This window comes from Podarcis bocagei (assembly GCF_964188305.1).
Source record: "Podarcis bocagei genome assembly, chromosome: 1".
In the NCBI taxonomy this organism is placed as follows: Eukaryota; Metazoa; Chordata; class Lepidosauria; order Squamata; family Lacertidae; genus Podarcis; species Podarcis bocagei.
In genome coordinates, this window is record NC_138125.1 from 40,449,840 (window position 1) to 40,477,015 (window position 27,176).

The 27,176-nt window shown below is 42.8% G+C and overlaps 1 protein-coding gene across 5 annotated transcripts in view; it reads right to left on the reverse strand.

Annotated features, from left to right (window-relative positions):
* Positions 1 to 27,176, reverse strand: part of DPH6 (diphthamine biosynthesis 6) — a 239,730-nt gene that overhangs the window by 111,725 nt on the left and 100,829 nt on the right. For all 5 annotated transcript variants that reach the window (XM_081208459.1, XM_081208461.1, XM_081208458.1 and 2 more), the window contains exons 9-12: positions 24,109 to 24,250; positions 19,322 to 19,453; positions 15,660 to 15,789; positions 10,741 to 10,915 (exon numbers count right to left, since the gene is read on the reverse strand). In XM_081208459.1, coding sequence (XP_081064585.1) covers positions 10,741 to 10,915; positions 15,660 to 15,789; positions 19,322 to 19,453; positions 24,109 to 24,250 — 579 coding nt within the window. The remainder of the gene's footprint in view (positions 1 to 10,740; positions 10,916 to 15,659; positions 15,790 to 19,321; positions 19,454 to 24,108; positions 24,251 to 27,176) is intronic.

Genomic DNA, 27,176 nt, shown 5'->3' on the forward strand with positions numbered 1-27,176 from the left:
CTCAATCGCTGGCAGAATCCGTCAGTGGGCGTTTCTTAAACTTCTTCCAGCAAAGAAGCTCTTTGACGCCCAGTCTCCTCCTACTCTCCCTGCGCGGAAACCTTCTGCGCAAGGAGGGCGTAGGCAGCGGAGGACTCTTCCTCTCCCCGCTGGTCCCCGGCAAGTAGTCATGGGACTGCCTCGCCGATTCTCCCATCTTCCCCCCTTCTCCACTGGAGCTACGCTGATTCCCTTCCCCAGAAGATGGGCTGCCTCTCCCACTCCCGGGACGCTCTCTGGGATCCCTTTGGAGCTTGTCTCTCCCTCCGGCACTGATGGCAGTTCCCTGACATCCCCCAACCCGCATGAGCAGCTCATTGTGGGGCTTGGGGGCTGCTGCAAGCAGGAAGAATGGGAAAGTCACCTTCCCATCAAGGGAATTCAATTGGATTTAGCATTACACTGGTACCTCAGCTTAAGAACTTAATTCGTTCCAGAGGTCCGTTCTTAACCTGAAACTGTTCTTAACCTGAAGCACCACTTTAGCTAATGGGGCCTCCCGCCGCCGCCGCGCAGCTGCTGCGCAATTTCTGTTCTCATCCTGAAGCAAAGTTCTTAATCTGAGGTCCTATATCTGGGTTAGCAGAGTCTGTAAACTGAAGCGTCTGTAACCTGAGGTACCACTGTATAGGTTTTCTGCACCAAATGAGTGTCTATTCAGGAGAACTCCTGGAGGGGAAAAAAATCATGCTATTGCCACTTCTCTGCTACTGCAAAAAAGAACAGCAACAGGAAACACAGAAGAAGGTATTTCTTCAAACAGTGCATAGTTAAACTACAAAATTTGCTCCTAGAAGATGCAGTAATGGTCACCAACTTGTGTGTTGTTGGTTTTTTTTTAGGAAATTAGACAAATGAATGGAGGATAAGACTACTAGTGGGTACTACGGTAAGTCTGATTGCTATTCGTTGCTCAGTCCCGGCTCCTGCCCACCTAGCAGTTCAAAAGCACATCAAAGTGCAAGTAGATAAATAGGTACTGCTCCAGCGGGAAGGTAAACGGCATTTCTGTGTGCTGCTCTGGTTTGCCAGAAGTGGCTTAGTCATGCTGGCCACATGACCCGGAAGCTGTATGCCGGCTCCCTCGGCCAATAAAGTGAGATGAGTGCCGCAACCCCAGAGTCGTCTGCGACTGGACTTAATTGTCAGGGGTCCCTTTACCTTTACAACTAAATACCAGTTGCTGGAAACTGCAGGAGGGGACCTGCTGTGTTCAGGCCCTGCTTGCAGGCTTCCCACAGGTATCTGGTTGAACACTGGGAGATCAGGATGCTAGATTAGATGGGTACCGGTCTGGCTCTCGTGTCCTTTAACATGGAAAACAAAACCTGAGAAAATCCTTTCTAAGGGATTTTCACATTTTTGTGTGCCACAAAATAATTTAACACAGCTTTTTAAAGTATTTAAGGACAGCACTGACATAGATGAAGGGGTTCAAAGTCTTTGCCATGAGTTGTGATTTTGGTCTTGGAGATATTGTGGGATAGTTGTTCCGAGGATGAAGCACTGGAATAAATGTCCGTGATTGTAAAGTAATGGCAGTGTTTCAAGCTATTTATTCTAGACAGTATTTGCAAGATGTTCTAGAGTAATACACTAAGTGGCTTGAAAGCACTTTTTAAAGCCCACTGCAATGTAAATGGGCTATAAGACGTTGGAAGCAGCATAACCATTTTAGTTGGCATGTAACCAGAATTATTTATAACATTTTATGCAAAAACATCATAACACTAAACCCAAATATAAAAATGTATCTATAAGCATCAGTAAATTACTTTCTGCACTGGACAAAAAAAAGAAGAAGTTATGTTATACTCCCCTGAGTAGCTAGAAACTTTTTGCTTTATACCTTCTCCAGTTCTTTTCTGGTTTAGGTGACATTTAGCCCTTTCTCTACTTCTGCTCCAGATCCTTGCCTTGCCTTTTATTTTATTTTTTATTTCATAAACTTTATGCATTGCTTGATTGGAAAAAAAAACCAACAACCTCAAAGCACTTTACAAATATATAAAACAAGAAAACAACCCTACTTTAAAATGTAGAAAAGTTAAAATGCTAAAACAGATTAAAATCCCATCAACTTTCTAAGCATTTAGGTAGACTTGTCTAAACAAGAATGCTTTTAGCAGGCACTGAAAAGAGTACAGTGAAGGCACTGCATGATCTCAATAGGCTGGGAATTCCTAAGTGTTGGCACTGCTGCGCTAAATGACCAAGTTCTTACAAATGCAGAAGAGGTATTATGTGGCATCTGTAGTACAGTGGTACCTCTGGATGCGAACAGGATCCATTCCGGAGCCCCGTTCGCATTCTGAAGCGAACAAAACCCGCGTCTGCGTGGGTCCCGATTCGCCGCTTCTGTGCATGCGCGTGAGGTCATTTTGAGTGTCTGCACATGCGCGAGTGGCGAAACCCAGAAGCAATGTGTTCCGTTACTTCCAGGTCACCACAGAGTGCAACCTGAAAACGCTCAACCCGAAGCTACTTTAACCCAAGGTATGACTATAGTGCCAATTCTGCCACTCAAAGCAGTAGAGTGGGCAAATGTGGGAGTAAGGTGTTCTCATAGGTAACCTGGTCACAAGTTGTTACCAATATTAACACCTTGAACTTGGCCTGATAACAAATTGACAACCAATGCAGATCTCTGAGCACAGGTGTTATATGCTGGCAATGCCTCACCCCTGTGAGCAACTGTGCTACATTGTTCTGTACTAACTGCAGCTTCACATTTTCCTGAACTGCTTCCCAGTTTCATTCCTGGCCCTGTTGTTAGTTTCTGTACATGCTCCTGCTCCAACTAAGTTCTGGTTCCCAGTTCTCATACTTTGCTTTCCACGAACTCTCTCCATGCCTGTTGTCTTGCATCTGACACCGATGGAATGCAACATTCTTCCTTCTGCAGCCTCACCATTCATTCACTTCATTCAGCTTGGTCCTCTCACCTCATGTCCTTTTGATCTCACTAATAAAAATTACAATGGGTTGCATACGCAGGACGACTTCTACGAGTGCAGTGGAACTTCCCCTTCCTCTCATCCCCATCTGCTATGGGGGAGGACATTTCAGGGCATTTGCAAAAACTGTTCCATTCACACAATAAGTTGGATTCAGCCCAATATTCTGTTCCAGTTGGTCTCCTGGTTTAGAAAATCCTAGTTGCTTCTTGTGTATAGCCTGCATTGCAGGGGGTTGGACTAGATGACCCTTGGGTCCCTTCCAACTCTACAAGTCTATGATTCTAAGATTACGTATGTATTTATGACAAAAAAGCATATTATCTTCATCTCTTTTCTTTTGACACTGAATTTTAGCAAACGTATTCATTATACGTATTTAATATGTAGCCATCATCTTATTCAGTGTAAATTGAAATAAAGCCCAAAAGCCCCAAAGTAAAATGTACAGATCTGTGGGAATTATAATGATTTTTCTAGTGATAAAAGTATATCAACTAATCATCTTTCATTTTTTCACAGTTCTCCTCATCACAAAAGAAGCATGCTTTTGTAACAGTATGAGCATATCATGGTGAAAGTTTTATGCACAGAGTCTATCGCTAAACGACTCTGTTGAATTCAGAGGTTTCAACATTAGTGTGCTGGTCCCGGGGGGTAGGTTACCGTTATCGTAGTCAAGGAACAGTCCTGAGTCACTAGCCTGGAAACAGTTCACAAAGAGCAAGGCGAAGTCCGAAGCAGGAAGCCGGGCGGGGACAGGAACACTGGAAGGTCAGAAGCAGGAAGCCGGGCGGGGAACAGGGACACTGGAAGGGCAGAAGCAGGAAGCCGGGCGGGGAACAGGGACACTGGAAGGGCAGGTCTGGGTCCGGGTAGGAGCAGGTACTCAACGACAACGTTGCTCCCGCAACCTGGGACCGGGCTGACTGGCCTTTATCTTCTCTGAGGCCAGGGGCGGTCCCGGCCCCCAGGAGACCCGCCTCCCCTGGCCTTAAGGCGAGCACTCCTGCTGGGAGAAACCAGCTCCCTTCGCCTCTCTGTCCTGAGCCTCTGCAGTTCAGGAGAGGCTGAAGGGTTAATGGACCCAGGCGGAGACTCACCTGTAGGCACTGAGTCCTCAATCACCTCCGGAGCCAGAGTGGAATCACCTGGTGCCTGCTCCTGAGGATCCGACACAGGTGCAGGCGCTTCAGAATCAAGGCCCTGCCCCAGTTCAGCCGGCCCTGGAGGCGGGGACTCCTGTGCAGGCTGGGATTCCTCCGGTTCAGCCTCTGAATCGGAATCCCAGGCCATCACAATTAGGTTGACAGACTTAAGGTTCCCTGTCCCAGGCTTCTGACCTCCCCCTACAAATGATTAATATAACTTATCTGTGTTCTCACACCATTCAGCGTCAGCCCACGACATTTTGCTGCCTGAGGCAGAACAGCAAATGGTGTATTCTCTCCACAAATCTAAGCGCATAGTATCCAAGGCCAGTCAATTTATTTTGGTACCAGAGGAAGAAAATGTTCAGTTTCTGTTAATTGGTTCTCGTGGGAAACTTGCAGATTCTAGCTTCACCAATTAACTCAAGCTGGTGTCAATTTACTCTTGGCAGAAAGCCCAGGTCTGCTTGACCTAGAAACTACTCACTCTGATTGGTTAACGAGCAGCACTCAACTCTGTTATCTAGGGATTGCTAGCACAGTTTGGTGTGAGGTGTGTTAGGAGTTAGAAGTGCTGTGTATGGTTTTGAGAGAGAGAAAGAGAGGGTTTATTTTGCTTTTATTTGTATGCAGAAACTCTGCTGGTTTTATTTTTTCCTTTTAATAAATCCTGTAAATAGTTATTCTGAGTCTAGCTGAGTAGTCATTACTGCCGCAACTAGCTTCTTCGCTGTGCAGGAAAACTCTGCTACGTTTGGGCTAAAGCCAGTAGGGCTATGCCTGACACTTCAAAGTTCCATGAGGTTATGGGCATTGTGCTGCCAGCCTGAGTTGCGGTGGTGTCAGCATCAACGGCGTTGGTTCCAGTAGTTCCAGAAGTTGTTGTTCTCTGGCTGGTTCCTGACCGTGGTGAGCTGGTGACGCAGCGGACTCAAGGACAACAGCTGCAGCGTGTGAGTGCTGGGTGCTGTGGTTCCTGTTTTCTCTCTCGGTGGTCGTGAGTAGCTGGTTCCGGGTTCCAGGGACATCGCTCTCAAGATGGCCTCACAACCAGTTCAGATGGCTTTTGAGCGTCTGAATGACTCCAATTACTTGCTGTGGTCGGAACGCATGCAGGCAGTGCTGCAGAGGGATCGTCTCTGGCAAGTGGTGAGTAAGTTTCCTACGAAGCCTGATGATGAAGACCTCGATAAAGACCAAAGAGCAAGGGCCACAATTGTCTTGGGGCTGGAAGATTCCCAGTTGCCGTATGTGAGGGGAATCAAGACAGCTAGAGGTGTGTGGCAAGCACTTAAAGAACTCCATGTGCGTGAGACAGCGGTTTCCAAGCTGTTCATTCGCAAGGCATTGTACAAGGCAATGTTACAGCCTGGGGTTACAATGCAGGAACACCTACACAGTTTACAGTTAAAGTTTGTTGCGCTACAGGAAAGAGACTGTGCATTAGACCAGCAGGAGAAGGTGGCTATTATTTTGAGTTCTCTCCCGGAAAGCTGGGACAATTTAGTTTTGTCTCTAGAAGGCATACAGGAGCGTGATTTATCAGTCAGTTACGTTACTGGGCGTTTGATTGAAGAATGGCAGAAGAGGCAAGAAAGGTTGTTGGCTGCAGAGGCTTCTACAGGTGGACGGTTTGGAAGGAGTTCTCATGCCGTGCCAGAGGTGAAGCAAAAGCAGCGTACTGGTGAGGAGTCAGCGTTTGCTGTTAGGCGTTGTTTCCGATGTGGGTCTTCAGCGCATCTAAAACGACAATGTCCGGAGTTGGTCAAGTCTCAGTTGCCGGTGCAGGAGCAGAGACGAGATCAGCAGCAGCAGCAGCGTAAAAGGAAATTCTTCAAACGAAAGCAGTCGGCTCAGCTGGTGACCGGCGAGGTCAAGATTGCTGATGAGAAACAAGCGGTCTGGGTGGTCGATTCGGGAGCGTCTCGCCACATCGTGAATTCAGATGAATTGTTTGTTTCCAAGAACTCAGCACAGCGCAGCCAGGTGGCTCTAGCAGACGGAAGTACTTCCGAAGTGATTTCGGGGGGTGCAGTTTTTGTTCCTTGTCTTCGTGAATGCCTGCAAAATGTACTTTGTGTGCCGTCATTAAGGAGCAATCTGATGTCTGTAGATTGTTTGCTGAAAGCTGGGTTTAAAGTGTATTTTGAAGGAGACAGTTGCATTATTAAGAAGGCTGGTGAGATTTTAGGCACTGCTAAGTCAGAGGGAGGCTTGTTTTGGCTTAAAGCAGGATCCCAAGTTGCAGCAGTAGTCAGTAAATCTCAGCCTGCTAACAAAGCTATACATGACAACTGTGTGCACTTATTGCATAGGAAAATGGGGCATGCTTGCTGGAAAAGTGTACTAAAAATGTCTGAATTGGCTGATGGGGGTAATTTAAAGAGTTGTAACAAGTACCTTGATTGTAATGTGTGTAAAAAGGTTAAAACCCACAGAGTCTCTTACCCCAGAAGTGACAGAGTTAGTGAGACACCGCTACAGCTGGTTCACATGGACGTAATTGGTCCATTTGCTGTAAGCAGGGGTGGATCACGTTTTTCACTAACAATTGTGGATGACGCCACGCGTTATTCTTGGGTTTTTTCCCATGAAGAATAAGGGTGACGTGTTCACTAAGTTTAAAGGCTGGGTGGCATCTGTGGAAAGATTTCTGTCCATTAAACTCAAAAGGATTCAGACGGACAGAGGTGGCGAATTTATGTCAAATGCCTTTAGAGATTGGTTACAAAAGCGTGGCATTGGGCATAGAAAAACAAACGTTTTTTCCCCAGAGGAGAATGGCGTTGCAGAGCGAAAAAACAGATCTTTACAAGATATGATGTTTGCCATGCTTGAGGATGCTGATTTGCCCATGTCTTATTGGGGGGAGAGCATGCTCACCGCGTGTTATCTCCAAAATAGGCTCTTTCATCAAACAATAGGTACAACCCCATACTTTAAATTGTTTCAGAAAAAACCTAAAATTGACCATTTGCATGTGTTTGGATCAAAAGCCTGGGTATTAATTCCGAAACAAATGAGAAAGAAGGGAGATCCTAAGACCAAACAGTTAGTGTTTGTGGGTTACCAGGAGCTGGGAAAAGGTTTCCGCTTTGCTGAAGGGACGAATGGCATTGTGATCTCCAGGAATGCCAGTTTTTGTGAACATAGTGGCTGGGAGAGACTACATGCCAATACTGAGGTTTGGTTTGAACCTTCCCAAGAGCTTCATGACTCTGAAGGTAGACATAGAGAATCAGAGTCTGAGGGGGAGGAAAGTTCAGATAAGAGCTCTCAAGAAAGTGGAGTTAGCCAGAGACCAGTTGCTAAGCAACAAAAGAGAGGTCGTAGTTCTGAGGAGGAAAGTGGGTCAGAAGAAAAATTTTCTCCCAGAAGATCTAAAAGACAAAACAAAGGAGTGCCTCCGGTGCGTTTTTCCCCAGATACTGCAAATGTGTTTAGTGTAAGTGCAGAACCCAAGAGTTTTCAGGAGGTGTTAAAGTTACCAAAAGAGGAGGCAGAGCTCTGGAAACAGGCAATGGAGGAAGAGATGTCCTCTCTGAATGAGCACGAGGTTTTTACACCAGTAGCAGCGCCTGAGGGGGCAAAGATTGTAGGCTGCAGGTGGGTGTACAAACTTAAACCTCTGGTGACAGGAGAGTACAAATACAAAGCTCGTTTAGTGGCTCAAGGATATTCTCAGAGGCCTGGAAAAGATTATGACGAGACTTTTTCCCCTACTGCTAAGGGGGACAGTGTAAGGCTGATTTTAACGCTTGGAGCAAAGAGAAAACTCCTGTTAAACCATTTTGACATTCAGACTGCATATTTACATGCATCAATATCAGAAGACCTGTATCTAGCTGAACCGCCTGGTTATGAGACAGGTTCCAATAGAGTGTTGAAATTAAACAAAGCTCTATACGGTCTCAAACAGGCTGCAAGATCTTGGAACAAATGTTTCCATGAGGCCTTAGTGTCATTTGGTTTTAAGCAGAGTACAGCTGACAATTGTGTTTATGTACGTGGTACAGGCAGTGATCAAGAGTTTTGTCTGATTTATGTAGATGATGTATTGTATGCCTGTAAAACAGATAAACAAACTAAAAGATTTGCCAAGCAATTGTCCAGTAAGTTCAAAGTGAAGGACTTAGGCCCGGTTAGGACATATCTAGGGTTGGAAGTGTGCTGGGCCCAAGATGGCAGCTGCCAAATTAGTCAGCAGAACAAAGTTAAGCAACTACTGACTACATACAGGATGCAGGATTGCAAAGGGGCAGTGGTGCCTATGGATCCAGGTTTCATAAAAACACTTCACATAGATGAGAGTCCTGAATTTGAACATCCTGATGTATATCACTCTGTAATTGGAAGTTTATTGTATATAGCACAGTGGTCCAGACCTGATATTAGCTATGCAGTAGGCATATTAAGTAGATTGGTCTCAAAACCCACACTAAATGCCTGGAAAGGGGTAAAACAAGTTCTGAGATACCTCAAACAGACAATTGGCTATATGTTACAATTAAATTCTTCAGAGGATGAAATGTTGAGTTGCTACTGTGATAGTGACTGGGGAAATTTGCCAGATAGAAAATCTGTCACAGGACTAGTCATAAGGGTCGGTGGAGCTTTAATCAGCTGGCGGTCACGCAAGCAAGACGTTGTAAGTGTGTCATCAACAGAATCAGAGTATGCTGCATTGAGTGAATTGTGCAACGAGGTGATTTATTTCAAGCATTTGTTAACAGATTTAAATGTAAATTGTGGAGAACCAGTACAAGTTTACATTGATAATCAAGCTTGTATAACCTTAAGTAAAACAGAGGGTTTCAAATCGCGTTCCAAACATATCTCTGTAAAATACCAAAATGTACGTTGCTGTGTACAAGACAATGTAATCACCTGTACTTATGTGTCAAGTGAAGAAAATGTAGCAGATGTGTTAACTAAACCATTGGCAAAGGTAAAGAACAAGCGAATGTGCAAGGGTTTAGGTTTGCTGGAAGGATGATCTTCTACATAGGTGTATTTGGAGTTAATTGTTCAGCAGAATCTGTGAGGGGGTGTTCAGTTTCTGTTAATTGGTTCTCGTGGGAAACTTGCAGATTCTAGCTTCACCAATTAACTCAAGCTGGTGTCAATTTACTCTTGGCAGAAAGCCCAGGTCTGCTTGACCTAGAAACTACTCACTCTGATTGGTTAACGAGCAGCACTCAACTCTGTTATCTAGGGATTGCTAGCACAGTTTGGTGTGAGGTGTGTTAGGAGTTAGAAGTGCTGTGTATGGTTTTGAGAGAGAGAAAGAGAGGGTTTATTTTGCTTTTATTTGTATGCAGAAACTCTGCTGGTTTTATTTTTTCCTTTTAATAAATCCTGTAAATAGTTATTCTGAGTCTAGCTGAGTAGTCATTACTGCCGCAACTAGCTTCTTCGCTGTGCAGGAAAACTCTGCTACGTTTGGGCTAAAGCCAGTAGGGCTATGCCTGACACTTCAAAGTTCCATGAGAAAAGCACCTCTCCTCCGCCCTGGCAGTAAAAATGCAACAATAAACTAAATAACTAACAACGTTCTGCCCTTTCGTAACCCACAAAAGCTCCTACCTGGGCTTCACCCTGACACAACTGCAGTGAATGTTTCTCGACCCCAGTGAGCAGTGACCTATTTTGTGGGGGCAGAATCCAGGACACACTCGGCATAATTACGCAAAGACGCAAAGTAAGATTTTGGGTGTGCATGCCATTTTATGATGGGATGTTGTTTATATTTGAAATTTTGTTCTCGTTCTGTGATTTGTTAATTGTTTTATGTTTCAGAGAAAGAAGCTGCGATGCAGATTTTTAATTTCAATTAGTTCTACCAGGCAATGTAGGGATGAAGGAAAGAATAGGAGAAACTGGCTGTTTCTAGGGGGTGGTTGCCTGTTGCGGTTGGGTTTTCCCCCACATAAAGCTGCCTTCAGACTTACAGGATTTATCCAGTCACCTATTATGTTAATAACTATGATGAGTACCAACTTGGAGATGTACTGCTCACAAAGGAAAGCTAAAAATGGAGCACTTCATTCATAAATGTAAATGACAGATTCAGAATTTGGGAGAACATGCAACCGCAAACCTGTACAGATGGCATTAACAGATTTTGTTAATATTTTTACACAGCCTTTTAAGACAACAGGATAAGAGCTGTAGTGCATATGAGACTTTTCCAGCTCAGCCCACACAGCACTGAATCCCAAATTAAGTCCTGCTCTGGGACTAATTCCTGACAGTGTATATGTAAACCCATTCCTTCCATAGGCATTCTTATATGCACACCTCCTCACAGATTTCCATACGCTTCTCTTGCTTTCACAACCCTTTAATAAGCATAGACATTTTGTATGTTTTTATATTATTGAACATTTATGTTACCAATAGCTTCCTTTTCCTCCTGTTCAACTTCAAGCTATAAAATTATATATCCTGCTCAAAGGAAAATAAAATAAGAACCAATATTATTTTCCCCCCTCAAATGGATGAACTAGTATTTCAATATGTAAATTGAAACCTATAACTGGGATCATTCTCCACAGAGTTGCTAATCCAGTGAGGGGCGGGTGAATGCATACCTGTATGCACTGACTGTAAGGTCCTATGTTGGCAGGGGCCCAGTGAGAGATGCTCTGTACATGCAAAACCTGCTTCTGTTGACAAGGTGGCTCACCAGTCATCCCATCATACTTCTGTGCCAAGCAGTCCATCTGAAACAAAAGTCCTTCAGGCAAGGGGACTTCTACACAAACTCTGAAACCACAAGACAGGAAGGCAGTTATTTATTGGTGGCATTCATGCATCTTAATATATGACAGGATCTCTTCCCCCCCCCTCATACTTAGAACTATTATTATTATTATTAATAATAATAATAATAATAATAATAATAATAATAATAATAATAGAATTTATATACCGCCCTATATCTGGGGGTCTCAGGGCAGTTCACAGAATAAAATCAAGATATTAAACCACAAAATACCTAATAAAAATAAAAACAACAACCCAATAGCCCCATCCCCCCAAAAGAACACATTTTAAAAGGGCATAGGATGAAAATCAACCTGGTTGAAAAGGAAAGTTTTTGCCTAGCACCTAAAGGTGTATAATGAAGGCGCCAGGCGAACATCCCTGGGGAGAGCATTCCACAGATAGGGAGTCACTGCAGAGAAGGCCCGTTCTCGTGTTGCCACCCTCCGGACCTCTTGAGGACACAAAGGAGGACCTCAGAAAATGATCTCAGGGTCTGGGTAGGTTCATATGGAGAGAGGCGGTCCTTGACATATTGCAGTCCTGAGCTATTTAAGTCTTTATAGGTCAAAACCAGCAGTTCGAATTGGGCCCAAAAACTAATTGGTAGCCAGTGCAGGCGTACCAGGATTGGTGTAATATGCTCAAACTGTCTTGCTCCGGTGAGCAACCTGGCCACTGAATTCTGCAACAGCTAAAGTTTCCAAACCGTCTTCAGAGGCAGCTCTATGTATAACACATTGCAGACCGATATGGCTCCACGTTTTGAAGAGCCCTTGGGTAAGACATCATCATTGTTCCCACTGAGTGGGCCATCCTCTTATTCACCACTGTCACCACTGTTACCTTTCTCTTTGGGTCCGATCTGTTCACCTGGCATATAGGGAGAGTCCAGATCAACTGGAGAGAGCTGCTCCTTCTCCTTGCTTGCACGTTTGAAGAGAGCACACCAACAAGCAGTAACAGCAAGAAGGATGAGTAGAAGCAGGGCCAGGGGGCTCTGGGAATCGGTAGTAGGCTTCCTACTGACGAATGGACCTTGGAAGGTACCCAGTGATGCTGAAACCTGACACCAGCTCTGGTTCAGACACTAAGTTCTCTATACAGCCAGTAAAGAATCTCTTCATCGTGAAAGCTGACTGCTACAATTTATGGCAGCCTTCTGTCATAAGCAAGTAGGAGTGGCTACTGGACCCCCCCCCAAAAAAAAAAAAACCCTGCTCCAGAAGGTTGGGAAATGCTTTGGAACAGCAAGAGAGCATCTGCAGGGTGGAGGTTCATTTGGAGAAAGCAGCTTCCCTCTTGTTCTGTTGAGCCTCCAAATGGAATAGAGCCTTCTGCCAATGGCAGGACATCACTGGATACAGCCCCCAGTACACACTGTGCTTTCTCATTCTTCCTTCATATTTAGGCGTGCTTGTTCTAGTTCACAGAGCTTCTGTGAAACTGCCAAAACCCATACCCTTTCATATCATGCCTCTTTGGGAGGCCCTCCAAATATTTCCAGTATCTAGAGATTATTGGCCTTGCAGCCATCAGGAAAAACCTGAAGGAAGTTTTACTTCCCATCTTTGTTCTGGTTGTCCCAAATACTTAGCTGTATTACTGAGGGCACTGGTAACAAGTCATGTGCTGTTACTTGGTTAACTTCAGTAAACACAGCTTCCCCAAAGAAGGTTGATTTAGGACATCCCCTCGAAAGCTGGAAATGAATTCCTTTATGCCAACCACATTTCCAACATATTGGTTTAGGGAAGGTGTTTTCAGAGATGAGCTAATTTTGTGGGCATATAAAGACACCAAAATACCTTTGTGAGCATAGTTATCTCAACTATGCTGAGATTATATTTGTGTAGGATTATCCAAAATTTGGTTGTATTCAACTAAGTGATATTCATATTAGACCGATTGAAATAAATGAATCTAAGTTAGTTATGTCCATTAACTTTAATGGACCTACTCCAAGTAGGACTACTGTTGAACAGCACCCCAAAATATCTAAGGGGCACCAGGCTGGGATGGGTGCTCTATAATATGTAGAAACTTATTTCCATTATTTGTGGAACTCTTCTTAACTGATTATATACTGGGATAATACAGAGAATTATTATTATTATTATTTTGTAAGTTATGGAGCATGATATTAGTAAGGAACATTGGATATTTATCTCAAGAAAGTCACCAATGCAATGAGTTTCACAGAGATCCAATTAGTAGTAAAGCTATTACCAAGTGAGGGGAAATATATCTTATTAACTGGAATAAGTAATAAAGCCCTCAACAGAAAAAAAAAATCCTCAAGAATTTGCTTCTTATAAAATATTTTATGCAGCATTAAAAATATTTTAATTGTAGAGTCCTTATTTCATGAATGTTATATATTAAATTTTTTATTAAGAAACAGAAATGAAATACATTTGGGTTCCAAATTAAAAGAAATGAGAAGGAAAACATGCTTGTTCTGAATCATGGTGAATTCCAGTATGGATACTGAATAGAAAGGCAAACCTAGACATGGCAGTCATGGAAGTAGATTGGAAAAATATCCATTAAAAACTGCATGGGAAGACAGGTGAACAGTTGAGCGCCATATTTCCCTCCCACCCTGAAGAGCAGTCCCCTGATATCACTTTATAATCTGCTTTTTAAACTCTTCCAAGTCACAAAAATAGTTTGCAACATTGCCAGAGTTGATGTTCCTGGAAAAGAAGGGAAAAGCTCCACTGCACGCATGTATTTTCATTAGGGGAGTGAATTGCTTCAGCTGCTGCAAAATATAGCTGCTCATGTCCTGGTGGGAGATAGGAGGCTAGTTCAACAAAAACAGTTCCATGGGTCACGAGTGCCTTTCTCATCCCAGTTCAAAGTGCTGTTTGCAAAGCCTTAAATGGTTTCAGTCCAAGTCACCTGCAGGACCACCTTCATAGAATCACAGAATTTTACAGTTGGAAGGGACACCAAGGGTCATCTAGGCCAACCCCCTGCAATGCATTTCACCCCTATCAACCTGCCTGCATGCTAAGATTAGCAACAGAGGATCTTTTCACATGCTCACCTTCAAGAGCAGTCAGACTGCTAAGTATGAGGGAGGGAAGGAGGCCTTTCCACAGTGGGCTCACATCTGGATCACATTATCCCAAGTCGCAAGGTGATTAGATTGGTCTCAACTAGGGCCAGGGCCTTTTCAGTACTGGCCCCGACATGGTGGAATGCTCTGTCACAAGAGACTAGGGCCCTGCGGGACTTGACATCTTTCCATAGGGCCTGCAAGACAGAGCTATTCCGCCTGGCCTTTGGTTTGGACTTAGTCTGACCCTTATGTTTCCCTCCCCTTAGGGTTTTGATCTATGGGCTACTTTTAAAATGAGGCTACATTTTAAATTGCATTTTAACCTGTATTTTAAATTGCCCCCGCCCCTTAATGTTTTTACTGTAATTTTACTGGTGTTAGCTGCCCAGAGCCCGGCTTTGGCTGGGGAGGGTGAGGCATAAATATATTTTTTTATTACTTTTATTATTATTATCATCTGCAGGTATCCACCAAGCCTGTTCCACCATGGGGGGCATTCAGAAGAGCCCTGAAGATTCATTCATATTCACCAGTCTTCTTCTAAGGTGATTTCTCTGAAGTTACTTTACTCAAATACTTTTTTCGCTTGATGCTCTGTACTGCTGACTTATGTTCATTTATTTGAGGTTTTAATTGTATTGTATTGCATTTTATTAAGTAAGTCACCACGGGAGGCCTTTTTGCCCATAAAAGTATTTCAAATAAACTAACTGAAATGAACAATGTCACTCTAAATGCTTCAGCTGGACCACTCTATCCAATTTAATTCACTGTGCACTAAATAAGGTTGCTGTTAAACAGAAGAAACTCATATCACTCAAACCAGCTACTTCTCCTTGAATACTTTTGGGAGTTCATTGGGAAGAGGAACTGGTTGTTAAGCCAGGCTAGGAATTGTAGCTCTATGAGTGGAATAAAGGTAAAGGGACCCCTGACCGTTAGGTCCAGTCGTGGATGACTCTGGGGTTGCGGCGCTCATCTCGCTTTGCTGGCCGAGGAAGCCAGCGTACAGCTTCCGGGTCATGTGGCCAGCATGACTAAGCCGCTTCTGGCGAACCAGAGCAGCACCCTTAAGGAGCTACCTTTCACAGGATTCTTCAAGGGGAGGGCCAGGATAATTAAAAGTGGTATAAAACTGCTTTAAATGTATAGTGCACATGGGGCCTAGGACCAGGAAGCCCTAGGTTCAAATCCCTACTAAGCCATGATATTCATCAAACAGTCCTGAGTCAGTCACCATCTCTCATCCTGTTACCTTACAGAGTTGCTGGGGTGGGTGGGTGGTGAAGGGATGGGGGAAACCATGTGTACCACCTAGAGCTCCTTGAAGGAAAGTCAAGTTATAAATGTATTAAACAACCACAACAATGCTGTAATAAAATTGGATGTTAGGTTTGGGGCGAGATGATTCCGTGGCAGAGGGTCTAAGCTCAAGGTGAAATGCGCAGCTCTTCCAGAATAGTGGGTATAAACTTGGGGTGTGTACCTAAAAGACCTTAAGATGAGGACATTCATGTGACAACTGTAAAGCAGCTGCTAAAACAGACATAGAAATAGGTGAAATGAAGTCCAGAAACGAAATATGACAAAAAGTGTCATAAATAAAGCAGCGTAGTAGCAATGAAGTATATTCCAGAGTATCATAAATATAAGGTAGCAGTAGTAAGAACCTACCTTGCTGGGGGACACAAATCAAATGCTGTCACATAGACTGAATTAATCACAGCAAAATCTTTCATGCTCTTCATATACAGATGGACCAAAATAATATCTGTCAATTCCAATCCCTTTGAATTCAGATGAGCTGCACGTGGAAAAACAATGCAGCCGTTAAAGGCGGGAGCAATTACATTTGTACCAGAATAATATGAGGAATACTTTTTTCAAAGTATTTCTCCAAGAAAAGCAAGCAATAACATATTAACATTCTCTTAGGCTGTCTGAGGTCAGTCACACATTACATAGAGGCAACTGTCACACAAAGGATGTTTAGAAAGTAACGAATTGTCTGATTTCACTTGTTTAACAAACACCTTCACATGCTGTGTCATGGCATTGTTGTCTTTTCTGAAGTGAATTAAAAGGAACAATTTTCAAGCATTAGGAGTTGGATTCAATGAACCACAATTGGAAAGAAAACAGCCACCAGCACTATAGAGTTATGATTTTTACAGCGATATACTGTGTCCCACAACACGTGCCGTGTCTTCTGATTAGTTTCACTTTTCTCAGAAAATGTGGAATTGCAGCTTTAGATCCAGCCCTAGCCTGTTAATCAGATGGCAGCATTTTCTCATTCAAGAACAAATATATCTGAAAATGAGCAAGAACGTAAGAAGAAGAAAAAACGATCCAGAAAATATGTGCAAGTATATCAGAGGTGTTTGAGTTTAGCAGAGTTTCTCTGAATCGGGAAGACTAAAGCTGCCTTCTAGCTCAATAATTCTGAACACAGTTCCATGAGCAGCTCCTAACTAGGATGGTATTCTTGCGGAGTCATTTTGGGATCTAGCGGATCCTAGCCCAACTCAGTCCCACCGTCAGAATGGCCCTGTTTGGCAAGTGGAACAGGGAGCTCTGCACTAGTTATCTCCCGCTTGGACTGATGCAATGCACTCTACGTGGGGCTACCTTTGAAGGTGACCCGGAAACTACAACTAATCCAGAATGCAGTAGCTAGACTGGTGACTGGGAACGGCCGCCGAAACCATATAACACCGATCCTGAACGACCTACATTGGCTCCCAGTACGTTTCCAAGCACAATTCAAAGTGTTGGTGTTGACCTTTAAAGCCCTAAATGGCCTCGGCCCAGCATACCTGAAGGAGCGTCTCCACCCCCATCATTCAGCCCGGACACTGAGGTCCAGTGCCGAGGGCCTTCTGGCAGTTCCCTCACTGCAAGAAGCAAAGCTACAGGGAACCAGGCACAGGGCCTTCTTGGTAGTGGTGCCCGCCCTGTGGAATGCCGTTCCATCAAATGTCAAAGAGACAAACAACTACCTGACATTTAGAAGACATCTGAAGGCAGCCCTGTTCAGGGAAGTTTTTAATGTGTGACATTTTAATGTATTTTTAATCTTTGTTGGAAGCCGCCCAGAGTGGCTGGGGAAACCCAGCCAGATGGGTGGGGTACAAATAATAAATTACTATTACTATTACTCAGGGACAGGTGGTGGCATCACCCTGTGTATTGGTCAGGGTGGGTGGGTGTCTGGGGGATCAAACGGTTGGACTGCAGTCGAAGTTGCTGACTTCTGCCAATTCTAGATAGACATTTTAAGTGTTTGGGTCATAGAATACATGGGTGCATAAATTTATTTCTTTTAAAAAAGCAGATATAGGGCTGAACACTCTGTGTAACTAACAAGCTTTTCACCTTAATCTTTGTGAGTTAGAACGACTGTGTGCATTTGTGCAGTCCATTAGTAGATTTCCATTCGGCAAAGTATGAACTCTCCCAGAAGGTATTAAAAGAGTTAGCTTTGTAGCAAGGCTTGTGCTTCCTTCACCTTCTCACCGGGATGCAGAGCAGGACAGAAGGGCAAGCAGACAGCAGGTATGGCTTTTCTAGGAAAAGGTTATAACACATACCTAAAGTGTCTCAGCAATGTTCTGGCAAAAAAAAACATGTGGAGGTTCCTTCAGCTGACAGGACCATAATTCATTCCGTGTCCCCACCCCCTGTTCAGAGAGCAAAATAAATAGCCACAGGAAATGCAAGCATTACCTGGGACCAAAACGCTAGTAGTTGGCCAGAAATGGAAAACAATACTTCAAATGTAAGTAACCTGCCAAAAACAGTAAGAACCTTAGCTTCTGGCCCAGAGGCACAACCACTACTTTTTGTCTAATTCTAATGAAAAGAAAGGCAAGGACGTATAATATTTGGATTGGCTGGGGTCCATGGAAATATAACAAGCAGCAAGCAAACGTGATAGAGCCCCATTGCTTACATTTACACGTTATGCCGAAAAGATTTATGCAGAACTTTGCTGCCTTTACCTACAAGCCTGATTACAGCCTCCTTGCTGATTTCCAGGCTGTTAAGAACTAGCTTAAGGGTCCTTTAGAAAGCATGATGCCTTTTGGCTTTCAAAATTGCTAGCGCTTCTTTATCATTCTGTATTCAGTCATGAACTCAGCTGCACAAGCCAAATGTTAAGATTTTATGAGCTAATACATCAAAAGTATCCGTGAACAAGAATACAAGCTTGCCCATTGCCGCCTCAGAGAGCAATTTCCATTTTTATGAATGAAAAAGATGCCTGCATAAACATTTCTTTATTTAAAAGTGTAAAATGAGGAAAGATGCAGAACAAAATGGAAGCATTTTGTTTTATATGTCAATATCTTGTAAGGGTTTGATAGTAAGAAATCCAGCTACTACGATTCCCAAGATAGCAATTCTTTCCTTGCATTAAGTACATAAACGAGATTTAAAGCCACTGACCTAATCCTGGATGCCAAAATGTACCACAGCCACAGCTTTCTGGAGAACTCAATTTAAAATTATGGTGATAAAGGCAGTTTAGCAAGCAGAAAGCATACACAACACAGAGTGCATACAGCAAAATGTAAAAGTATGAAAACAAATCCCACTGTCTTTTATAAATGACACAATGAAGAGCGGAGAGCCTGATTGCAAATGATTTTAAACGTGTTCACGTATACTGACTCCATTCTGCAAACACCCGCTGCCAAGCCTTTAATGTTAAATATGACAGTTCTCACATTGTTCTTTTTCATAATGAGCAATCCTGAGATAGCTAACCCAAACAAATCTGTAAACATTAGAAATAATCAACCAATTTTTTAAAAGAAAGAATTGATTAATCAATGCATTTCAAAACAATTTGATTAGAATTTGTAGCAGATATGAGAGTCATCCGTTCTCCTAAGCACATTCCTGCATCCTTCTTCAATTCTGGCAGTGGGGAGAACAGCAAAAGAGACTGAAAAGTCCCAGGATAGTGAACTAGGTGACCAAACTTGTGAGTGACCTGGCATGCTCAGATAGGGAGCGGCCAGCAGCCTAGATTCTTTGAGGAAACAAGACCCTTTCTTCTCTCTGGAAGGTCTGCTGATTAGATTTATCTTGTTTACAAACAGCTGGCCCCACCCACTCATAGCAAAACAGACTGCATACTCTCTATAGTGCCTCCTTTGCTGCTGCTTAAGAGAGCCTGCAATGTATAAACAATTGGTGCTTCTAAATTTGCATTCAAACCATTACATCAACTCATCACCCCAATTATTGATAAGAAGTTGCAGCGCTAATTAAAGCAGATGTATTCTGCATGTTACATTGTATTATTTAAATCCCTAATAAACCACCTCGGAGAGACGAAAAGACATTCTTAGCCGATTCTTGCACGCTTCCTCCTTTCGATGCATTTAGGAGAGCACTGATGCCTGTTAGCCACTGGTAGCCCTGCGGAGACTTCACTGAGGTTTCAAGCGTCTTATCTGTAAAGATGTAAGTTTTAAAAGATGAGATTGTAATGGCAAATGGTTTAGCCTTATTTAGTCTTTCCTACGAAAACAAGCTACAAGACTGGCTACTTTAAGGTTTTTACAACAAAAGCAGCCCTACATTCCCAATGTAATACTTATGACCCCTTGAAAGAAAAAAAGTTGATTATCACTTTGATGATGTCCAAATGTATATTTTATGATGTATAAAGCAATTCACAAACCAAACACTATACTCATATCCTTTTTTACTAGGAACTAACACCCAGCAAACATACTTAGGATTGGTATACATATACAGTGGTGCCTCGCAAGACGAAAATAATCCGTTCCGCGAGTCTCTTCGTCTAGCGGTTTTTTCGTCTTGCAAAGCAACCCTATTAGCGGATTAGCGCTATTAGCGGTTTAGCAGCTATTAAAGGCTTAGCGGATTAGCGGCTAAAAGGCTATTAGCGGCTTAGTGGCTTAGAAAAAAGGGGGGAGCTAAAAAAATCGCAAGACATGCAAGACGTTTTCGTCTTGCGAAGCAAGCCCATAGGGAAATTCGTCTTGCGAAGCGCACCGAAAAACGGAAAACCCTTTCGTCTAGCGGGTTTTTCGTCTTGCGAGGCATTCGTCTTGCGGGGCACCACTGTACAACACACTATTCTATTTATTTCAACCCAAAAGAATTGTCCAAATGAATAAATATCACACTATTTTAGGATGTTAAAGGTAAAGGTCAAGGGACCCCTGACCATTAGGTCCAGTCATGGCCGACTCTGGGGTTGCGGCGCTCATCTCGCTTTATTGGCCGAGGGAGCCAGCGTACAGCTTCTGGGTCATGTGGCCAGCATGACTAAGCTGCTTCTGGTGAACCAGAGCAGCGCACGGAAACGCCATTTACCTTCCTGCCGGATCGGTACCTATTTATCTGCTTGCACTTGGACGTGCTTTCGAACTGCTAGGTTGGCAGGAGCAGGGACCAAGCAACAGGAGCTTACCCCCATCGCAGGGATTCGAACCGCCGACCTTCTGATCGGCAAGTCCTAGGCTCTGTGGTTTAACCCACAGCACCACCCGCGTCCCTCATTTTAGGATGTTATCATTTCCTAAATCATACTGCTATACTATTTGTATGGTGTGTATATATTTAAGTTCAGGTGCAACTGTCAAACGCACCATTACATACAAATGAATAAAGCCTATGAACTGGTTTTACATCAAACATAGAAAGCTCCCTTTCACAGTGTCAGACTGTTGGCCCATCTAGCTCTGCACTGTCTACACTGATTGGCAGTAGCTCTTGAGGGTTTCAGGCAGATAGCCTTTCCCAGACCAGCCAAGGATTGAACCTGGGATGTTTTGCATGCAAAGTATGTACTCGACCATTGAGTTAAGACCCTTCCCACAAGCAAATAAGTGATCCAACTAAAGGTTTGGAGCCAACTGAGCCCTAGAATGAATGGAAAACACTTTGGTTCCTAGTATGTCTCTGATTGCAACCTTCAGAGGTAAGTCATGCCACAGTGACACATTCCAGGCATTCTGGAGGCTGCTCTGGCCCTCAGGGGCAGTTTTTCACAGAGGCTGCAACAGGAAAAATGAAGCAGTAAAACTGGATAATCAGAACTCCTCTCCAAGATATTAGGGTCCAGGCCACAGCATTACTTGAGCTCTGAAAGTGCAGCTTCCTCCCGATTGAAGTGCAGAGTGTTTGCGGACAGGGATATTTGCAAGGAAACCAAAATGCTTGTTTACAAAGCTATTGCACTACCAACCTTACTGTATGCTTGTGAAACATGGAACACTTATAAACAACATCTCCAACTCCTTGAAAGATTCCATCAATGATGTCTCAAAAAAATTGTACAGATCACTTGGGAAGACAGGTGAACTAATGCCAGTGTAGTGGAATAAGCAAAAACCAACAGTTTAGAAGCGATGATTCTTCAACATTGACTTTGTTGGACTGGTCATGTTGTGCGGATGCCTGATTTTCGTCTTCCAAAGCAACTACTCTATTCCAAACTTAAAAATGGTAAGTGTAATGCCAGTGGTCAACAAAAGAGGTTTGAAGACTCCCTCAAAGCAAATCTAAAAAAATGTAGTATAAACACCAAAAACTGGGAAACACTGGCCTGCAAGCGCTCCAATTGGAGAGCAGTCTTTACCAAATGTGTTGTGGGTTTGAAGACACTTGAACTCAGGATGAAAGGGAGAAATGTGCCAAGAGGAAGACATGCTTGGCAAACCCTCACTGTGATCAACACCCACCCGGAAACCTATGTCCCCGCTGTAGAAGGACGTGTGGATCCAGAATTGGCCTCCACAGTCAAACCCGTGTTTATGGAAGACAATCTTACTCGGCTACGAGTGATCACCAAAGAAAAAGAAGCAGCATTAAATTTTGTGCCTGCAAATCCTTACACATCCATCCATGACATATGATGGCCAAACAGGCTGTAAAATTGAGCAAATATTTAGGATTATGTCTTCAAATTATTCATTAGCAACTCAATGTATTGAAAGTGAAGTGGGCTATTTGCAGAAGGTGGTGCATGAGATTCTGAATCAGAAGTATGGACTTGAAGTATGTTACAAAGAAAAACAAGAGCCCTGAACAGATCTGTTCCATTTCCCCAAGCATTACTCTATTACTCTTCCGTGCAGTACTTTATTGAAACAAATAGGACTTCTCAGAATAGAGTGCCTTTTTGTGGGATGGAGCTCTTATTCATGCAGATAAATAAGAGCTGCAGCCCTATAGCTCAAATTTAAAGAGGCATGGGCACATCATTTGGGAGGAGATCAACATTGGAAAGCTATAATAGTTATTAACACTAATGGGAATTATATGTATAAATCTCCCATGCATGCAGGAGAGAGTCATTAGAGTCCAAGAGTGAAAGCCTTGAACTTCCTTCTAAGAAAAATGCTGACATCCCTAATAAGATTCTGAAGGTAGGATGAAGGAAAACAAGAAGTCAAAAGACCTCTACTGCCAATCCCAAGTTGGTAAAACAACAACAACAACAACACACCAAAAACCAAAACATTCTGTTGGTATTGTTAAAAATAAAGCCTTCACTCACTTTATGATAAAATTACTTTACTAATTTACTCACTAATGCCAGGCCACTTGTGTATCATCCACATTGCACTGCAAACAGTCACTGTAATTATTTTTGCATTTAAAATGCAATGTAATTACGCAGTCTTAGAATTCATTTACTTCTGACCTCACTGCTAACATTTCTCTCTCTCTGCCTTCCATATACCTGCCAACTTATGATAGCATTCCAAGCATTTGCAAAGTGTTTTCTGGTCCACAAAAGTTTATGCCGCAATGTATTGGTTAGTCATTATTTGCTTTTTATTGATTACATGCATATACTGGCCATGCAATTGAGTTACCTTTGTTTACAGACCATTAAAAATACAAAATACGCAAAATGTAAATGATAAACATTCAAACCAGTTATAAATAAATCAAGAAGGCCATAACCAACACAAAACCAGTAACTGAAAACAATTGAAACACAACATGAAACTAGTAAGGGGAATAACTTAGTGCAGAGATCCAGAAACACTAAAATAGATGTAGCATTATAATTAAGAACTTAAGAAGAGCCTGGTGGATCAGGATAATGGCTCTCACAGTGACTGGACAATTACCTGTTAGAAACCGCAAGCAGGATTCGAGATCAAGAGCACTCTGTTTTCCTGCGGTTTCCAGCAACTTGTATTCAGAAGCCCAACTGCCTCCAACTGTGGAGGCAGTGCATACAGCCACTGTGGCTAGCAGCCATCGATAGCCCTCCCCTCCATTGAAATGAAAAGGCCTGAAATAATGAAAAGCTGGCACCTAAAAAACCACAGAGTGGGCACCTGGCAAGTTTCTGCAGGGTGGATATTCCATAAACAGAGTGTCGCCACCGATAAAATCCCTTCAATAATAATAATAATAATAATAATAATAATAATAATAATAATAATTTATTATGTATACCCCGCCCATCTGGCTGAGTCTCCCCAGCCACTCTGGGCGGCTCCCAATCAAATGTTAAAAACAGTACAGCATTAAATATTAAAAACTTCCCTGAACAGGGCTGCCTTCAGATGTCTTTTAAAGATAGGATAGCTGCTTATTTCCTTCACATCTGAAGGGAGGGTGCTCTACAAGGTGGGCGCCACTACCGAGAAGACCCTCTGCCTGGATCCCTGTAACCTCACTTCTCGCAATGAGGGAACCGTCAGAAGGCCCTCAGTGCTGGATCTCAGTGTCCGGGCTGAACGATGGGGGTGGAGACGCTCCTTCAGGTATACAGGACCGAGGCCGTTTAGGGCTTTAAAGGTCAGCACCAACACTTTGAATTGTGCTCAGAAACGTACTGGGAGCCAATGCAGATCTCTCAGGACCGGTGTTATGTGGTCCCGCCGGCCACTCCCAGTCACCAGTCTAGCTGCCGCATTCTGGATTAGTTGCAGTTTCCGGGTCACCTTCAAAGGTAGCCCCACGTAGAGCGCAAAATACTTTCCTTGGTTGCCAGGAAAGTATTTAAGGTGCTACTAGGCTCTTTGTTGGTTCTGTAGGTGCACACTAACATGGCTATCCCTTAAGGAAATTGTATGTATCCTTAATGACTGAGGAGAAGCAGAAAACTCACTGGACTTCACAGAAGTACATCCAGAAGTGTCCCAGATGATGCAAGCGGCTTCCTTTCGTTCATCTGACGTGGGCCGTTTGTTTTCTTCAAAGTGCTTTTCACAAGAGCAGCTCACAGCCAGGGCTTTGCTCAGAGGTTGCACCTGGGTGAAATAAATATTGCAGCACACATTACCTCAAAAGGAGAAGCCCTTGGACAAGCAAATCATCTCGAGGTAAAAGGAATGGAGCGCATTTTATTTCATTTTAGAGCAAGATGTGGAGGCAAGATGCTAATACCTGCTACTGAGACTGAGTTTCCACATATAGTTGCTAAGACTTAAGTCCCCAGGAGATCAATGAGACTTGCACACATAAAACTGGATTGCAACCTTGGCGAACAGTGCAACGTAACGATTTAATTTACTTAGTACAATTAACGGAGAATCATTATATAGCTAAAGCAATGCAAATCAATAGTACACATGGGAACATTCGTCATGTTCATGGTAATGGAGACAAGAAAGCAACCTTAAATGCAACCTTGAAACACTCAAACTGCAGGTCTGTTTAATCTAAAATACCAAACTGTTTTGTGAAGTGACCAAAACAAGAACCCGCCTTTGTCTGATTCTTCTAGTGTGAATCAGGCTTTTTCCCTCACTCTAAGGAAGTGCTGCTAGCATGATTCGGATCTTCACAACCTAATGAGTTATCCAGTACGCAATACCGAAATTTACAGCATGGGTGGGGGAAATATACATCATAGTCCACTAGCAAATATATGGTGACCTGCACAGTACCTGTCAGATGCTAGTTATCTCTACAAAGAATGATGGACTAGATAGATCTCCAACCCAGCATGGCACATGCTCTAAAATAAGGGTACATATTTGGATTGAATAATTTAAGGGTCTACAGTTCGCCAAACAACTTTTTATATCTGAGAGATAAAGAACGACCATTCTTTTTACAATTATTGTTGCCTGATCATTAAGTGCAGAAGCCAAAAACACACACACAAGACCTCAAGTGCACCCAAGTGCAATTCAGACTTTTATGTCTGAATTGCTTTAAAAACATATTGCTGTTTTTACAGATTGTTTAATGAAGACTGAGGACTAGACAGAAAGACAGCGACTTCCTTAAGGTTCTGCATTGGAAGTTGGGCTACTGAATCTTTCACTGTTTTGCCCAAGTCCCTACCTGGTATGTCCACACTGGCTTTCCAAACTAAACAAGCAGAACACTAACTTTCATTCTAGCGGGGCTGTAGGTGTTTTGGAATGCCAGGATAAAAACCCAAATTAGAGAAAGTGAACAGTTTTTGGTCCTGTGGGCTGTAGTATTTGGGACAAGTGGCCATGTTCCCTTTATTAAAACTAAGGACTAAATTGCTCCAACAGCATAGGAAATCCATCAGTGTCACTGCTGCCACCCGTGGAAATCTCTCGAACAGCATTAGGCCTAAGACTCCTCATCAACTTTGGCATGTCTGTGCCAACACAGGTAGAGCTGCCAGATCCTCTGTACTCAAGGTCATTTTTTTCTTTCCCTTAAGAGACTTGCACACAAAGCAGGTCATGTGCAGAATGCCCATTAACAGGCTACTCCCCACCCCAATGAAATATTTGTGTTTCTGCCTGCACAGGAAATGCTTACAATGCCCTGACAATATGAAATGAATTCTTACATTCTCTCCTCAGGCCCTCAGCATTGTACAAAACGCTTCTGAGAAGTATTTCCTAATGAAGATTTATTATAGAAGGCCATGATTCGCCAATCATTTGCCCCCTCGCTAGTGCGGGAACAGAGTGATATCTTGCCATAGCCCTCTTAATTTCCATTCAATTTCTGCCAAAACAGAAAAATACAAAGCATTGTAGATGGTTCTCTTATATCCACACCTTTGGGTAAAATGGTGAGATGTGGTTGTGGGCACGCTGAGGATTGGGTCCCTGTAAACTTCTTGGAATAAAGAACCTGATTTTGCTACATGCCTCAAGTTTCATGTACACCTTAAAAAGAACAACCATAATTAGCAGCCGCAGTGTCTAACTTGTCAGAGATCTTCATTTCCTTGGCAGAGGAGGCTTGTTGTTACAAAAATCTAAAACTGACAGCGTTTCTCCCACTGAGCAGTTCTCTCAGAATAGAACAGAGCATAAAACTCTGAAGTTAGAAGGAAAAGGCTCTGATAATCTCTTTGCTTCTTGTTTTCTGCCTTGATCAGTTCTCCTGTTAAAACAACATTTTGAGGGAGACCACATGCAGCTTCGTGCACTGTGAACAGACATATGAGATAGATATTACTTGGGTGGGGAATAGACTTGCCATATCAAGTAGAGAACGAGTGAAAGATTTCTCTGTCTTTCAAAGGAAAGAAAGAACCGAGTGTGTGTGTGTAGCTTGTGTGTGTGTGTGTAGCTGCATTCATTTCTTAAAGGAGAAAATGATGGGTTCATCTTTTGCCTGTTACAAAAGAAAAGCATATAATGTCACACCTTTCCAAGCAAAAGAATTTCAAGATCAGTAAGGCGTATTTTCAGTTGGCACATATATGCCATTTATGAGATCCCCTATGAAGATGGTTATGGTGATATGAGAAATGCACCAACATCTCAGGAGTGTTAAGTACATTAAGAAAAATATCCCAGGCTGCCTGGAATCTCTCATTGATAGCACATGAACCAAAGGAGAAGGTGGCATATGGCTCAAGGTCATGGTTTTAAACTACCTTGTGGAAACAGATGCAAATCCCCATTTCTTTTCTTTTTAAAAGCTTTTTACAAAGTGATATTTAAAAGTTTATTAAGTATTTTGATCCAATGGGGATTAAGAGAATATTTCATGCTTTGAGAAGCTGGGTGGACTTGTTTTAAGGAAAGATAAATCAAGTCTTATATGCAGGATTCTGCTTCTTTAGTCCATAAGACTTGTTTGTGTTTGCCAGGAACATTTTCTTCTATTACCACCAGGCATGCAACGCATATATATATATATATATATATATATGCTTTCGTAGATATATATATATATATATGCTTTCGTAGATATATATATGTCAGGATATATATATGAACATGCATG